At 34.6% G+C, this 15,334-nt stretch overlaps 2 protein-coding genes across 2 annotated transcripts; both read left to right on the top strand.

The window, feature by feature from the left end:
- The first annotated feature begins 1,272 nt into the window (after positions 1 to 1,272).
- LOC132613533 (serine carboxypeptidase-like 27) lies at positions 1,273 to 7,178 on the top strand. Its single transcript, XM_060327582.1, has 9 exons — positions 1,273 to 2,024; positions 2,121 to 2,216; positions 2,773 to 2,865; positions 2,984 to 3,069; positions 3,477 to 3,737; positions 4,498 to 4,625; positions 4,710 to 4,805; positions 6,098 to 6,203; positions 6,553 to 7,178. The coding sequence occupies exons 1-9, from the start codon at positions 1,652 to 1,654 to the stop codon at positions 6,703 to 6,705; spliced, it is 1,392 nt and encodes a 463-aa protein (XP_060183565.1). The 5' UTR covers positions 1,273 to 1,651; the 3' UTR covers positions 6,706 to 7,178.
- A 1,102-nt stretch (positions 7,179 to 8,280) lies between these two features.
- Positions 8,281 to 13,816, top strand: LOC132613534 (uncharacterized protein At3g52155, chloroplastic). Its single transcript, XM_060327583.1, has 5 exons — positions 8,281 to 8,572; positions 10,780 to 10,879; positions 11,000 to 11,179; positions 12,301 to 12,418; positions 13,258 to 13,816. Exons 1-5 carry the CDS (start codon positions 8,350 to 8,352, stop codon positions 13,324 to 13,326), a joined length of 690 nt encoding a protein of 229 aa, XP_060183566.1. The 5' UTR covers positions 8,281 to 8,349; the 3' UTR covers positions 13,327 to 13,816.
- The last annotated feature ends 1,518 nt before the right edge of the window (positions 13,817 to 15,334 follow it).

A 15,334-nucleotide genomic window follows, 5' to 3' on the forward strand; every position in this document is an offset into this window, starting at 1 on the left:
AACAACAACTACATAACCAATGAAATGTCACAAAGTGGGGTATGAAAGGATAGAGTATACAAACTTACCCCTATCTTGGGGGTAAAGAAATTGTTTCCGGTAGACCGTTGGCAGAAGGACAAACAACTCAAATCAGTTTAAACAAGCAAAATAAATGTAAAATATATTATTCTTGTATATACACTTTGTAATACTTAATCCTGATTAAGTAATAAGCATTTTCGCTTTAACTAATTATTCAGTTAGGTATAACCATGGGAGTACACTTTGTTTGGATGGTTGTTACATATTGTTTCATAATGCATCGTATTGTATTGTAATGTATTGTATTGTATCGTATGGTATTGTTTAGATTAACACAGTGTTTGGATAGATCATATCGTTTCCCGTCGTTACATAATCTCACACATCGACGATTTGAAGGATAAACCTATAAAAAAAGTAGGGTACGAGATAGAGCTACCGAAAAAAGGTAGGGTAAATGATAAAATAGAATTATTAGATAATAAAAGTGAGAAAAAGAGACAACAAGTAAGGTAAGATCTAGCCCCCCTTGCTTGTACTCTTTCATTGAGGTTTACTTTATTTATTAATAAAAAACTAGCCCTAGGCACTCCGCCTAGCTGATTCACTTAAAAAAAGACGCAATTTACATAAAATGAGACTGTTCGGCGTTATGTAACAATGAGTTTAACGATACGTTACATTAAATTAATTTAAGTAACAATCAAAACAAACATTATATTCAAATTAACAACAAAATAAAATACAATAGGTAGCTTCCCACCAACCAACCAAAGGATGTGGTGCAACAGATTCGGCTGCACCTCCCTTAACCAGAGCTTTCGGGTATGAAAAAATCCTTAGTAGGGAACGCTTCCCCCTGAATGGGGCCCTAAACGGCACGGATACGAATATACTCTAGCTCCCATGCGGATATCGAACACCGAATGAAAAAAAAAAAAAAAACTACGTCCCACCAAAATAATATGACGAAACCCATCAATCATTCCGTGATTGTGAATGACAAATGGTAGATATTTCTCAGTAGTTGGATAGTAGTGACTAGTGATTGTATAACTAAACCAACTCCATTTTGTATGGCCAGAAGGCGGCGGTTAAATTGGTAAGATTATCTAATGTCCAAAAAGATTAACACCTCAATATTTAAAAATAATTTAATTATTTACGGCCACATAAATATCAAAAGCTTATTTTAGACCACACATTTAAAAAATCTTTCTTTATTTTTTATATTTTGTGTCAAGTCAAACTACAAACATCTTTTTGAAACAGAGTGATTATAAAAAAATTGTCAACTTCATTAAGTAGTAATCTTGGATCAAATCTCCTATTACTACTACTATAATAGGAGTATAATAATTGTAGAATTCTTTTAGAGATCTGTGCATCTGGTTATTCACCATTTTATAGTCTGCTTCTTGGGTGTCATTTTCATTTGCCACAGTACAATTCAATTATATTGTCTTTTTTCTTGTCTCATCTTTTCTTGAAAATCCCAATTTTTTTCTTGTTTCTGTGTGTTTTCACTGTATAAATTCCAACCCCATGTGATACATGTGCACATAGTTATTAGTACTATTCATATTCTTTGTGTTTTGATTTGTTTTTCATTTTCAAGATTCAACTCATGGAGAATTTTTTGCCTTCTTTTGTGTATGTAATTTGTTTGTCATTGTTGTTTCTTGGTACTACTTGTTATTCTACTAATGTAGAACAAGAAAGGGATAGAATTATTTCTTTGCCTGGACAACCTGAAAATGTACAATTCAGTCAGTACTCAGGTTATGTTACTGTAAATCAACAAGCTGGAAGGGCACTTTTTTATTGGTTGATTGAATCACCAAGAACTCGAAACCCCGAAAAAAGGCCACTTTTACTGTGGCTAAATGGTGGACCAGGTTGTTCTTCAGTAGCTTATGGAGCTGCTGAAGAAATCGGTCCGTTTCATATTAATGCTGATGGGAAGACACTTTATATGAATCCGTATTCGTGGAACAAATGTACGTGTGTCTGTTTTAGATCAATAATTCGCGTTTTGAATCTGTTTTACTGTTTGTTTTGTGTTACTAATCGAATTGTGTTGTGTTTATGGGCAGTGGCGAATTTGCTGTTTCTTGAATCACCAGCTGGAGTTGGATTTTCGTATACGAATACTTCCTCGGATTTGTATAATGCTGGTGATCAGAGAACAGGTAAGGATATTTGAGTAATTGAATTTTCGTCGTTATGTATGTGCTTTCGATGTGGGAAATGTTGAAGATTCATAGTAGGCGTTTGGACATAAAAAATGCGATATTGAAAAAAAGTAGTATTTGAGAAAAAGTTGAAAAGGGTATTTGGATGAGTAATTGAATGTTTGTCATTACGTATGTGCATTCTATGTGAGAAATCTTGAAGATTCATAGTAGGCGTTTGGACAAAAAAAAAGTGATATTTTAAAAAAGTACTAGTATCTAAAGTGAAAAATGGTTTTTGGAAAGCGAGTTTGTGTTTGGATATGCATTTAACTCGAAAAAAGTTGATCTTTTATGAGGGGAAAAAAAATTCACTTGAAAAACTGGTCAAAACCACTTTTTCAAACTTAAACTCATCTTGAGAATCTTTTTTCAAAAAATCAATTCAATGTATAACCAAACGCTATTTTGATTTTTTTTTTTTTGAAAAAAAAAAAGTGAAATTTTTATGGACAAAAGGGAGCTCTTACGTTGTTTATGCTGAAATGCTGAACCCTGGCCTTCCAATTTGTAGCTGAAGATACCTACCAGTTTCTTGTCAAGTGGTTTGAAAGGTTTCCTCAGTACAAGCATAGAGAATTTTACATTGCGGGAGAAAGTTATGCAGGTACTTTATAACACACTAATTACAAGCATCTATATTCGTTATTCGGTTTGGTTACTTGAACATATTTTACCAACATCTAGTATTATAAGATACTAATTTTTTTTTTTAATCTGTTTAGGGCACTATGTTCCACAGCTATCTCAACTTCTCTACCAGAGGAACAAGGGAATCAAGAACCCAATTATTAATTTCAAGGGCTTTATGGTACTAGTAGTGACATTTTTGAGTGTTTAATGCAATATTAATAGCCTGTTTGACCAAGCTTCTCCAAAGACAAAAGTGTTCTTTTCATGTTTTTTTCCAAAGTTGAGGTGTTTGGCCAATTTTTTAGGAGAAGAAAAAGTGTTTTTTTGAGTAAAAGCTGTTTTTGAGAAGTTGAAAAAGGTAGATTGAGAAATTACGCTTAGAAGCACTTTCTTAAAGCTTGGCCAAATATTAATTGCTGCTCAAAAGTGTTTTTCAAAATTGATTAGCCAAACACAATCTGCTTCTCACAAAAAGTACTTTTTTGAAAAACACTTTTCAAATTAAGTAGATTTTAGAAGCTTGGCCAAACAAGCTATAAGTTACGGTCTCTTTTAATGGTCTATTTCTTTGGCTGTTCTTTTTAGGTGGGGAATGCTGTTACTGACGATTACCATGACTATGTTGGCACGTTCGAGTACTGGTGGACCCATGGCTTGATTTCGGATTCTACATACAAGCTTCTCCAGATAACATGTAACAAGGGATCTTCTGAACATCCTTCCACTGATTGTACAAAAGCTCTTCTTCTTGCAGAACAAGAGACCGGAAATATTGACCCATATAGCATATATACTCGTCCTTGTGCCAGTACTTCAGCACTTCGACGCAACCTAAGGGGTCATTATGTGAGTCTTCTCCTTTTATGCTTTCTTCTCATTCCACTTATCGATGGCAAATGTAGGTAATTGTAGAATGTTTAACTATGGCTGATAAAGAGTTATAAGATAAACTACTTGTGATAATATTGGCTTTGTTCTGAATACAAATATCAGAACTTTAGCTAGAATGACTGGAAAAATGTTACTACACGCTTAAAAAGAATCACAAAGACAGATAAGTTCATGCGATGTAAAATATTTGATGTTTTTGACTATATGGTTGAAAGTGTGGATACTTAGATTTGATATCTCACTCTGAAGTAGAATCAGATTTGATATCTCACTCTGAAGTAGAATCCTCTTTCTTGTGCCTGACTTGGCAAGTGGTTAGCTTTACCAAAATCTTACATTGTCAAAGATGACTAACAAAGATCCAAAATATAATTACACTTTCTTTTTCACCTTGTGAAATTTTTTGAAGTTCTTAATCCTTTGTCAAAATGTATGCACCTATCAAAGTACTGTTCCCTTATGAAATAGATCCCTTTCTCAGTGGATCAGTGTTTCATGCTGGTGCCCTCCAATTGTTAATTACGCTGGAAGATTGCATTTAAGATATGTCTTCACACCTATTTAAGTATGAAACTTTAATCATTCTGGACTGCACCATTTGATAATGTACATTTCGGTAGTCCTGAAGTCCTCAATTTATATCATCTATCTTCTTTATCGATTAATTCTTGGACATTCAAGTTCTTAAACTAATCTTCCTCTTTCAAAAATGTAGCCATGGATGTCCAGAGCATATGATCCATGTACCGAGAGGTACTCTGAAGTTTATTTTAATCTTCCAGAGGTACAAAAGGCATTCCATGCTAATGTAACTAAGCTTACCTATCCATGGAAAACATGCAGGTGTGTTGAAAAACTTTGGAAGTTTCCTGTTTCCTATCTTCAAACTTGTTGATAACTTTTAACTGGATCTTTTTTGGTTTCCAGTGATATTGTGGGAAACTATTGGGCCGATTCTCCTCTTTCAATGCTTCCCATCTATCAAGAACTAATAGCTGGCGGTGTCAGGATATGGGTATTCAGGTAAAGCTAAGTCAGTCTCCTTTTGTCAATCTTATTTTGCCCCTCTATTCTCATTGGGTTATTGGAACTCATTCTCAATTTTGGAACCCTTTTTTCAAAATTATTTACTCTGGCATCCTACTTTCTCATCTTTCCTCTTTTTCGTGTTTTTGCTTTTTTCCCGTCGCTCTTTGTTTCCCTTGAAGGTTTTGTTTTCTTTCATGTCAGATCCCACCGCTGCGAATTTATAGAGCGACCCTGAACATTGAATAACTAAGATGTTAGATAATTGCTTTAATGAACCTAGAGATGAATATCTTATATTTTTGGTAAAGATGATGATTAATGATTAAACTTGTGTTTTATATGGCTGATATTGCCTCGATAGGGCTTAGGATACTGTTAATTGGGAGATTTTTGTCTAAACCAGGAATCTAAACTTTCCTAGTTGTATGCATAAAAAGTTCTTTCTATGTCATAGTCTAGAGGACTCAATCTTGTTTGTTTGGCATTCATCTGTCTCCCTTACTGGGATTCATAAAAATAGCAATAGGTTGCAGTATAGTAGATTTCATCTATAAACTTCACATATTTGAAAGAAGTACTCTTTTTCTTTGAAGAAATGGTTGGTTTTTGGCCCGTGTTCTTCTATGAGATGTTTTAATAATTTTTATGCTAAGGGTTGCTGTCCTAGTGAGGAATACTGCATTATTCCAGTTACTCCTTCTAGGGAATGAGGTTCAATATGCTAAAGTATTATAATTAACCTCTATGAAGAACTAGGAGTGCATAAATAGGATGCTATGCTCTAAAGTGTTTCTAAGAGATGCAGTAATTATTCCTTTTATGCTTTATTCGGTTTGCAAAATTCACAAAATGATGTAAAAAATGGGCAATTGCTAGCTTCCTACTTTTTGACTGACAAAGATACCTCAAAAGAGAAAATTAGAAAGGAAATTTCTATCTTTACCTGTTATATACAGCTGATTTGTGTTGGCTTCATTGTTAGCATTAGAAATGTACTATTGTGCCATAAAACTTGCGCATTTTTCTTCCCAGACCTAAGAAACATTTCATTTGGCTTTTCACATGAAGAATATCAAGTATGAAAGGGAACTTGGGCTCATATTATGCGTCTCCTCTTGTAACTAAGTCGCAGACTGAACTGAGAAGTTTGTGTCATCTTGAATCATCACGGTTTTGTGCATAAATGTCTCGTTACAAAAGCACGAACAGAATTTTGATAACGTCTACCTTTTTCAGCTAATCTTAATCAGAACCTGATTTACCCAAACATCTGACTTCCTTTGCAGTGGGGATACTGATTCGGTTGTTCCTGTAACCGCAACTCGATATTCTATAGATGCATTGAAGCTTCCAACAATCACCAACTGGTACCCTTGGTATGACAACAAAAAGGTTAGTCATAATTCAGAAAGATCATTAAATGTCCATGCAATTTTTTTTTTTATAACCGTGGTGTTCGGGCTAGCTTTCTCGCACCTCGACTAATTCCATAGGGTACCTGTTACCTCCCACCAAAATAGGTACGGGGTAACTCTATCCAACAAGGCTTGGACAGATTGAAAGAAATCACCTAGTGTTTTTTTTTTTTTTTTTTTTTTTTTTTTGTCTCCATTGGGATTTGAACTGGTGACCTCATGGTTTCCCAGCGCAAACTGTTTTCTTCTTGGCAACCTTGCATCTTTTGCTCTCCTATATCTAAATTCATGTTTTTCTTTTGTCTCTGTTCTTATTCTATGAATAGGTTGGAGGATGGAGCCAAGTATACAAAGGGTTGACCCTTGTAACTGTAACAGGAGCGGGGCACGAGGTGCCACTTCATCGCCCTCGCCAGGCTTTCATTCTATTGAGATCCTTTTTGGAGAACAAGTCCATGCCAAGAAGTGAAAATCTGTAGAAATTCTTCAATTAATCGTGTTGTCAAAGGATTAGGGATATCGATATAATTGCTCATTCTTTCCCCTCGGCTGGCATCTTCTGCTTGGACTTGGAAATCGTGAAGTAGAGACCGCGGGGAGATTCAAGATTTTTATACCTCAATAATGTGGCTACAATAGAAATTTCCATTCAGAAATCAGTTTGAATTCATTGTGTAGATAAGAACGTTCCATGTAAATGGAGTTTCCATTTGAAAGACATTCTTATATATTTGAAAGACATTCTTATAGGGAAATCCTACTTGTTTGTTGCTAATTTTTGGAGACAAATTTGACTCCATGCAACTTTAGCTTTAAAAAGATCAGTCTGAAGGGAGTTAGCTAGTCTGAGTGGGGTTGATGCAAGTGCATTCTTTATGAGTATTGTACCTTCTGCTGCCAAATTCCTTTTCTAAGAAAGTCCAGAGTAACGTGTTGGTTCTGTGTTATCTTACATTATATGTTCTGTATAACAATAATATTTGCTATAGTAGCCAAGAAATTTCAGGACAAGCGACACCTTTGTAAAGAGATTTGACTGTACTTTTTGTTATTCATCTTATGTGACAAACTTTCTTTTTTAATCAGTCTCAAAAGAATTGTTACATTTCTATATTTCACATTTTTGTGGAGAGAGAAAAGCATGAAATGATATGCGGGATTCTTATCATCACTCACTTAATAGTCAGTAGTAAGAACAATTTTGGTTCTTAACTATATTTAGCTTACTTATCATTTTTTTCCTAGTAATTTTCTTGAATTTCTTGTTCGGCCAAATATGTCACATAAAATAGAACGTTGATGTAATAGTTATGCACAGTTTTATACCAGGATTATTTTTAGATTATACATAATCCAAATAACCCCTTATTCTCTAATTAAAAGAACTAATGACTCAATGACCAATTTTATATTTTTGTAGGACCAGAAATTTGACAAGATAAATGAAATCTTAACCGAGATTTTGGGTTCTGAACCTAAGAATGAAAAACTTAATGGGTCCTAGTTGCACAAATCCGGAGATCAATGTGATCTCTTTACCTTTATATGAAAGTTTTGGATTCAAAATTTAAGAATGACGACATAATGAGTCCTACCTGCATGAGTCGAAAATTAGTGCGGCAAGTGATATTTTATCCATTCAAATTATTTATCGTGTTTCTGTTTTGCACGTATTAATTAAAAAAATATTTTTAACTATTTTATCTTTATTTATTTTTCTTTATTGAATATTTACTTTTAAGTATTTGTCATCTTCCACTAGTTAAGTGTTTGTAGTCTAAAAAAAAAATTACTACAGAGGTTAAAAAAGTAATTAATTTTATTCTGAATTACTAAAATAATAAATAATTTAATACATCTTATTTTTAGAAATCAGAACAAATAATTTGTGGAGGAGGAAGATCAAAAGATAGTTCAAAAAGAAATTACTCCATAACTCCATATATACTCCTTCAGTCCCAATTTATATGATATAGTTTAACTGTCCATGAAATTTGAGAAAAAAATAAATATTTTTAAAAGATATAAAACAAGTCATATATATTTGTGTGACCGTAAAAAAAAAGTTTGGACAGAGGGAGTATATAATCTTGATGGTGAGTAATTGAGAGAATATATCGAAGATGAATATTGTAGCATCTGTTGTAGGGCCATTGCAAGTACCATATTGCTGTACAAAATCCCTAAACAGGAAGAATAACCCAAAATGTGTTGCTACTGGTGTTGATTCTCTTGTAATTGAAACAAATCAAAGCCAACAAACTTCAACTTCATCAGTTGCTGCAGCTCGTAGATTGATATTGCTTCGACACGCAAAGAGTTCATGGGACAATCGCTCTATTCGGGGTATCCAACTATAATCTAAGAGCCCGTTTGGATTGGCTAAGTTGCTTATAAGTTGTTTTCAATTTTTTTTTGAGTTTTTGGCTGGTCAGCTTAAAGTCATTTTGTGCTTAAAATAAGCTCAAAAAAATAATTGGGCCCATTTGACTTAGCTTATCTAAAGCGGCTTATAAGCTGAAACTGAAAACAGTTTATAAGCCAAAAAAAATAAGTTACACATAAGTTAGACTAACCCAACTTATTTTTTTTTGACTTATAAGCCCATCCAAACAGGCTCTAAGAGCCCGTTTGGATTGACTTACTAGTTGCTTATGAGTTGTTTTAAGTTTTTTTGAGTGTTTAGCTGGCCAACTTAAAGTCATTTTGTGCTTAAAATAAGCTCATTTGACTTAACTTATCTAAAGCAGCTTATAAGCCAAAAAAAAAAGTTAGACTACCATTTTTTTTTTTTTTTTTTTTTTAGCTTATAAGCTATTTGCAGCTTATAGGCATAAGCCCATCCAAACAGGCTCTAAGAATGTGCTTCATCACAAAATAACTTTGATCAACTAATTGGAATTACATGGATTATGCAACTTTTTAATAGTAACTGGCAGTGGGTTTTAATCCATTTTTTAATAAGTATAATCCATTGCTTGAGTTATAGACTTATATCATTATCACCATTTTTTTTTCCCCTTGTTTAATACAGTACTTGTAATGATTAAGTACCTTAAAGAATCAATTTCCGTTCTATTTTTGTGCTGAATGATTATTTTATTACTACAAGGTGGATGGATAGTGCCTGATTCCGAATAACTTTATTCAACTTATTGGAATTACATTGTTGCAAACAGTATGCAACTTTTAATAGTAAGTGAAACAGTGGGTTTTAATCTGTTATTCGAATTATATCCATGAATCCCTTTTGTTTTCCCTGTTTAATTCAGTACTTTTAGTGATTAAGCACCTAAAAGATTCAAATTTGTGCCATTAGGGCCACTAATTTTCCGTTCTATGTTGCAACTCGAGGAGTACGCAACTTTTAACAGTAAGTGACGTGGGTTTTAATCTTAAGTTACTCAGACTCTTCGAAAGTGTTGCCACACCCGTGTCGGATTCTCCAAAAATACACTACTTTTGAAGGATCTGACACGCACCCGGCAACATTTTAGGAGAGTCCGAGTAACATAGGTTTAATCCATTACTCGAGCTGTATGCGTATATCCATGACCCCCCCCCCCCCCCCCCCCCCCCCGGTTTAATTCAGTAATTTTAGTGATTAGGCACCTAATTCTATTCAAATCTGGTCATAGGGCCACCAATTTCGTTCTATTTTGGACGCTAGATGATATTAGTATATTTTTCAGTTGTGAATTTGGATTCTTTCTTGAACGTGGTGTAAAATGTTCTTTAAATTTTTGTAATCCATCTCTTTTTCTTGGATAATAAGTGACAGTGGTTCAAGCTATATCCATGAACCCCCTTTTATTCCTCTGTTTAATTCAGTACTTTTAATGATTAAGCATTTAGAAGATAAATTTATGCAATTAGGCCTCGAATTTGTGTTCTGTTTGGATACTAATTGCTAAAAGGTTATTACTACAAGGTGGAAGTCCAGGGTGATATTGATTTTCATTTCTGAATTTGGGTTCTCTTAGTGATGCTAAATGTGCTTGATTACGAATAACTTGATCAACTTATTGGAATTACATGTTGCAAACTCGAGGTGTATGCAACTTTTAACAGTAAGTAAAACAGTGGGTTTTAATCCATTAGGCGAGCTATATGAATGTACCCCTTTTCTTTTCCCTGTTTGATTCAGTACCCTAAATGATTAAGAACCTAAAATTTTCAAATTTGTGCTATTGGGCCACCATTTCTTTTCTATTTGGATGCTAAATGATTATGTTCGTTATCTCTTGTAATCTACGTAGAGTAGTAGTACAGTATTTTCTTTTGCTTCATATGGATAAATTAGGATTGAAGTGGAGAGAGACAGGAAGGACTCTTTAGATTCCGGTTATTGTACACCTGTGAGGCTGTGAGTTGTAATGGACGAGACATAGCTCAATTTTCATGCTTCTAAGACTTGCATTCCATGCCTCATGCAAATGTTCCTCTTATAAAAAGAAACAATTACAGAATAAGTTCGTTGTGTTTCTCTATTAAAAAAAGGTTGCTCTAATCTTAGGTTTAATATAATACTTCATCATTATGTTGTTGAGCAGATCATGATCGTCCTTTGAGTAAGGCTGGACAACTTGATGCTATCAAGGTCTCGCAAAACCTCCTAAAACTGGGCTGGATTCCACAACTTATTTTATCAAGGTTAGTGGTTCTTTAAGAATATGTAAAAAGGAGTCTGCTATGAGATTTTTAAGCTGCTTAAGAATTAGTATGTTGATATTGATAAACTAAGTGGTCATTTTCGTTTTCTTTGTGGCATAGTGATGCACTGCGAACACGGGAAACACTGAAAATAATGCAGGAACAAGTCCAAGCCTTTTTGGAAGCTGAAGTACATTTTATTTCAAGCTTTTATTCTGTTGCAGCAATGGATGGGCAGACGGCTGAGCATCTACGAGAAGCAATTTGTAAATACTCGAGGGATGAGATCTTGACAGTCATGTGAGTTTTCCTTCTGCTTGTGATTTTTGGTGGTGGCATTTGACATAATGGAAGAGCATTAATACATTGAATACATATTATGGGTGCTTCAAAAGAACACGAATTTGCAAGAGTGGAAGAACGGAGAGTTCAACCTTTTGCTTGGATTATTGTACAAAACAAATACGTCCCACCCACAGCTGAAAATGTAAAGGGTAGAGGGATGGCAAACTTACTGTGAAATCATATTATACACAGGCTAATAAAGAGGAAGAACATGAAATTTCTTCATTCCTTGATATGAGTGCTTAGGTATGCATCCGGGTGCTGTCTAGTGGTTAATGAAGTGGAGGGAGAACTATGAAGTTCTCAGGTCGAAACTCCAGCGGAGACAAAAGCCACTAGGTGAATAACTTTCCATCTACCTAAGCCTTGGTTGGCATAGTTACCAAATACCTGTGCTGGTGGGAGATAGCTAGTACCCGGTGAAATAGTTGAGGTGTGCGCAAGTTGGCTCGGATACCCTTGTTTAAGCAAAAGAGTGCTTAGGGTACATACAAAGGTGTCTTTCTTTGAACACAGCGTGGGGAGCCATTCTTCATTGTAGATAACTTGAGGAGAAAACTATCCATATTTGTTGGATTTTATGTGTAGGAAGACATGAGATGCCAATCATTTGTTCCTTACACTGTATATAAATTATGGTGTTTAGTATGACTAGTATGGGTATTCAGCTGGAAGATGTGGAGGAGAGTATGGAAATAGCTCCTTTATCACTTTTGTGGATCATATGGAATGAAAGAAACATAAAACATTCGAAAGAGTTAAAAAGAACTCCTTTTACTATTAGTTTTTTTTTTTTTTTTTTTTTTTTTTTGGAGTATAAATGATATTTCAGTCATTATTGATGACTAGATGGTTTTTATAGAGAATCATGTTTTTGTGAAATCCTTTAATTTTTGCACGGTTTGTATCCTAAAGGTTATTCCCATTACTTGAATTATTAACTTCATCAAAAATTTTGGATTTGTACAGCCTTCTATTTCATATCCGGCTGGAGAAATGACAGTTCATTATGTCAATTTACAGTTATTCGGTAAAGTGCTTCATATTAAAATACTAAACTTTTATCCTCTATTCAGGTGTATGGGACATAATAGAGGATGGGAAGAGGCAGCCTCAATGTTTTCAGGTGTTACTGTAGAACTAAAGGCTTGTAATGCTGCTTTGCTTGAAGCCACTGGGAAGTCGTGGGAAGAGGTATTGTCATTTTTTTGTAACTGTTGGTTCCATTTTTCACAGTCATACTGTTGCAAACTCAATTGCAACTTCCTGCTGTGTGATTTTAAGTCTACCCTTTTAACACCTCCACTCACCATGGTATCACACCTTCGGACTGGTGAATCTAGAGGTTGGCGACAGGACATGGCCAAACCATCTCAAGCAATCTTGTCTCATTTTATCCTCAATATGTGCTACTTGCACCTTCTAGTGAATGTGGTCATTTTTAATGTTGTCTAATCTGGTATAACTTGCACATCCATCTTAGTATCCACATCTCTGTGACACTCATCTTGTGGATGTGTTGGACTTCAGGTGCCCAACGTTCTCTCTTAAGAGTATATATCACAAATAACTAAAAATTAGGTCCGAGTATTTGGCTTGTGACCGAAATTTAGGGGCGCAGTGCTGGTCGATTTCTGAGTAATCTGCGCTGAATCAAGGGAAGTCAGTTGATTTCATACTATATCTCTTCCCTATGCTTCTAAAGAGTCATGAATTATCGACTGTGTTTTCAGATAGTTGGAATGTTACTGTCCTATCTTTCACTTTTTCCTTTTTATCTCCCTAACTGGTTCCTTGCAATCTGGAGCTGGTTTCAAGCAACTTTTAGTAGTTGATAGCCTTTCTTGAAAAGTGAACTCCAATAACATGAAGAAAGCAACTTAAAGACGCAATACTTCTCTGTGAGGAACAACGTTGGAATCTCTAGATGTAATGATGATGCGTGTGCTTTATGGAATTTTGTAGCTTCATAAGGTGCAAAATGAAGTTTCTGTAATCTTTGATCTTCTCTGACTTAAGTCCTCTCTCTTCAGGCATTTTCTCTGGCTGGACCTGGTGGGTGGAAACTTCAAGGGCTTGTGAAGCCAGACACGGATGTTTAGACTTATCTTAGTTAAAGGAATATATAATCAACAATTTGAGTGACCAGCAGCCCAGAAAATGCAGAGGATTGAAGCAAACCAAATTACAATTTTTCGGTTGCTTGTTGCAAAGATTATTCAGGTATCTTACCACCACCACCACCACCACCACACAGGCCTTGCATGCTCGAGGGATAAGATAATATTTGCTAAGTGTCACGTGGAGCTTCACTTACGGTCGGACAAGTCATTGAGATGTAATTATCTTTGTATTTTCACTCAAAAGAATAGAGGCTAATGCCAACAATCTCATGTGTAGAGTAACTTGTTGGATAATTGGAGCCAGTGGGGCAGCTTGTTTTGCTAGATTTATACTCGTGTAACCATCTATGTAGCGGAACAACAAATGTGTAAATTTGAATTTGGCCAAAAGTCTATTAGTCTAAGACCTTTGTTGGACATGCACATTTCTTGTTGAATTCACAAGTTTAAAGCTGAAGTTGATTTGGAAGAGGATGTGTGCAAATGATTTTAACACCATGTTATACATTCCTGCACTTAGAAAAATGGTCAGTGAGGATTCATATTACCGACCCAAACTTGTTTGTGACTGAAATATAGTTGTTATTTATTCATTCTTTCGGTGTTTCCAACTCAAAGTTTGCATGAGGTAAGTCCCAAAGATCGAAGCACGGAGCAATAGGTAACTTTGGTGGCTGGCTTCGTCCATTAATAGGGACATGAGCTTGATAGAATTTTGTTTTCCAGATAAATATAGTTGCTTATGGAGCAGTGGAGTAGTCGTTGCGGTATCAGTTTATACTTTATAATGTATCGGAACATTGCGTATTTTATTCCAATCATTTTCAATTTTGTCCTTTGCTATAGTGGATACAATGAGAGGACTTTGAGATTAATATATCCCAATCTTATGTAGATGTTCAGATTCATTGATTTGCAAGGACAATATTATGATGGTTGAATGTGCTAAAATAGGAAAGATAGACCTTAAAATACGTGGAGGAAGATGCTTTCAAAGTTACATTATCTCTTGGAATTGCACGTGAGACCATAGACATCTACAACATCACAATTGAGATCAACCAAACATGTTGAGATGCCTATGTTACCTATTGGTCAAGAATATACGATATTTAGGCACTCAAATTTAAAGAAAAACGAGATTAGTTGGTGGCTCTTCTTGAAAAAAGACACGACACAAGAAGATCCACATCATCTGTGCTTTAATTGTAGAATAAAAGAAACACGATTCACTTTTACTTATATAGGTTTCATAATTTTAGTTATTCGATCTCCATGCTCAAATTTATCACAAAAAGATTCAAGTAATATTTGAGATATTCAGGGCACTAAACATTTATAGATGGAGATAATGATAAGTAGGGATGCATATTTATTTACTTTAACTTATTTGTTATTATACGTTTATAAGATCAAGTAAAAATGTACATTAACCAAAAAAAAAAGTAAAAAATACGAAAGCTCTTAGGAAGTGATTCATAAAAAGTACTTAAAATTGAACAATTAAATAACTTTAGTTCTTGCAGAAAAATGTAAGCTACAGTTTGAAGAGAGTTGTCAATGGCTAATTGAGAAATAAGAAAAAAGAGAAAATGTATAAATTTATCCTTGTATTTTTTTCAGGGAGGGCATTCGTGTAATAGAACATAATAAAAAATAAAGGTAAAATAATACAGATAAAAGATTCCCTTGAAAAAACATGTGAAGTTACAATTATATCCCCATTTGTGTCAGTTTGTGACAAAAACAGTTGTGCCAATTATAATTTTCCTAATTTAAATTCATATCAAATTTTTTTAAATGGCTTTATATAACAATAATTATTCACGAGAGTTACGTTAAAATCACCAACGGATGCGGTCCAGGGGATCTCATACAACCTCTTTCTTAATTAGAAGTTTCCCCGAATGGATTCTACGCAATGTAAATTCAAATACAGTCGGGTTTCAATGCAGGTACCGGATACCGAGTAAAAAAAGATAGAGAG

This window comes from Lycium barbarum, chromosome 10 (assembly GCF_019175385.1).
Source record: "Lycium barbarum isolate Lr01 chromosome 10, ASM1917538v2, whole genome shotgun sequence".
NCBI lineage: Eukaryota > Viridiplantae > Streptophyta > Magnoliopsida > Solanales > Solanaceae > Lycium > Lycium barbarum.

Excerpts from the sequence above, each read along its gene's own strand:
- LOC132613533 (XM_060327582.1), top strand. The coding sequence starts at position 1,652 with ATGGAGAATTTTTTGCCTTCTTTTGTGTATGTAATTTGTTTGTCATTG. Across the intron at positions 2,025-2,120 it reads TCCGTATTCGTGGAACAAAT|TGGCGAATTTGCTGTTTCTT; the intron begins GTACGTGTGTCT and ends GTTTATGGGCAG. Across the intron at positions 6,204-6,552 it reads CTTGGTATGACAACAAAAAG|GTTGGAGGATGGAGCCAAGT; the intron begins GTTAGTCATAAT and ends TTCTATGAATAG.
- LOC132613534 (XM_060327583.1), top strand. The coding sequence starts at position 8,350 with ATGAATATTGTAGCATCTGTTGTAGGGCCATTGCAAGTACCATATTGC. Across the intron at positions 10,880-10,999 it reads CCACAACTTATTTTATCAAG|TGATGCACTGCGAACACGGG; the intron begins GTTAGTGGTTCT and ends TTTGTGGCATAG. Across the intron at positions 11,180-12,300 it reads GATGAGATCTTGACAGTCAT|GTGTATGGGACATAATAGAG; the intron begins GTGAGTTTTCCT and ends TCCTCTATTCAG.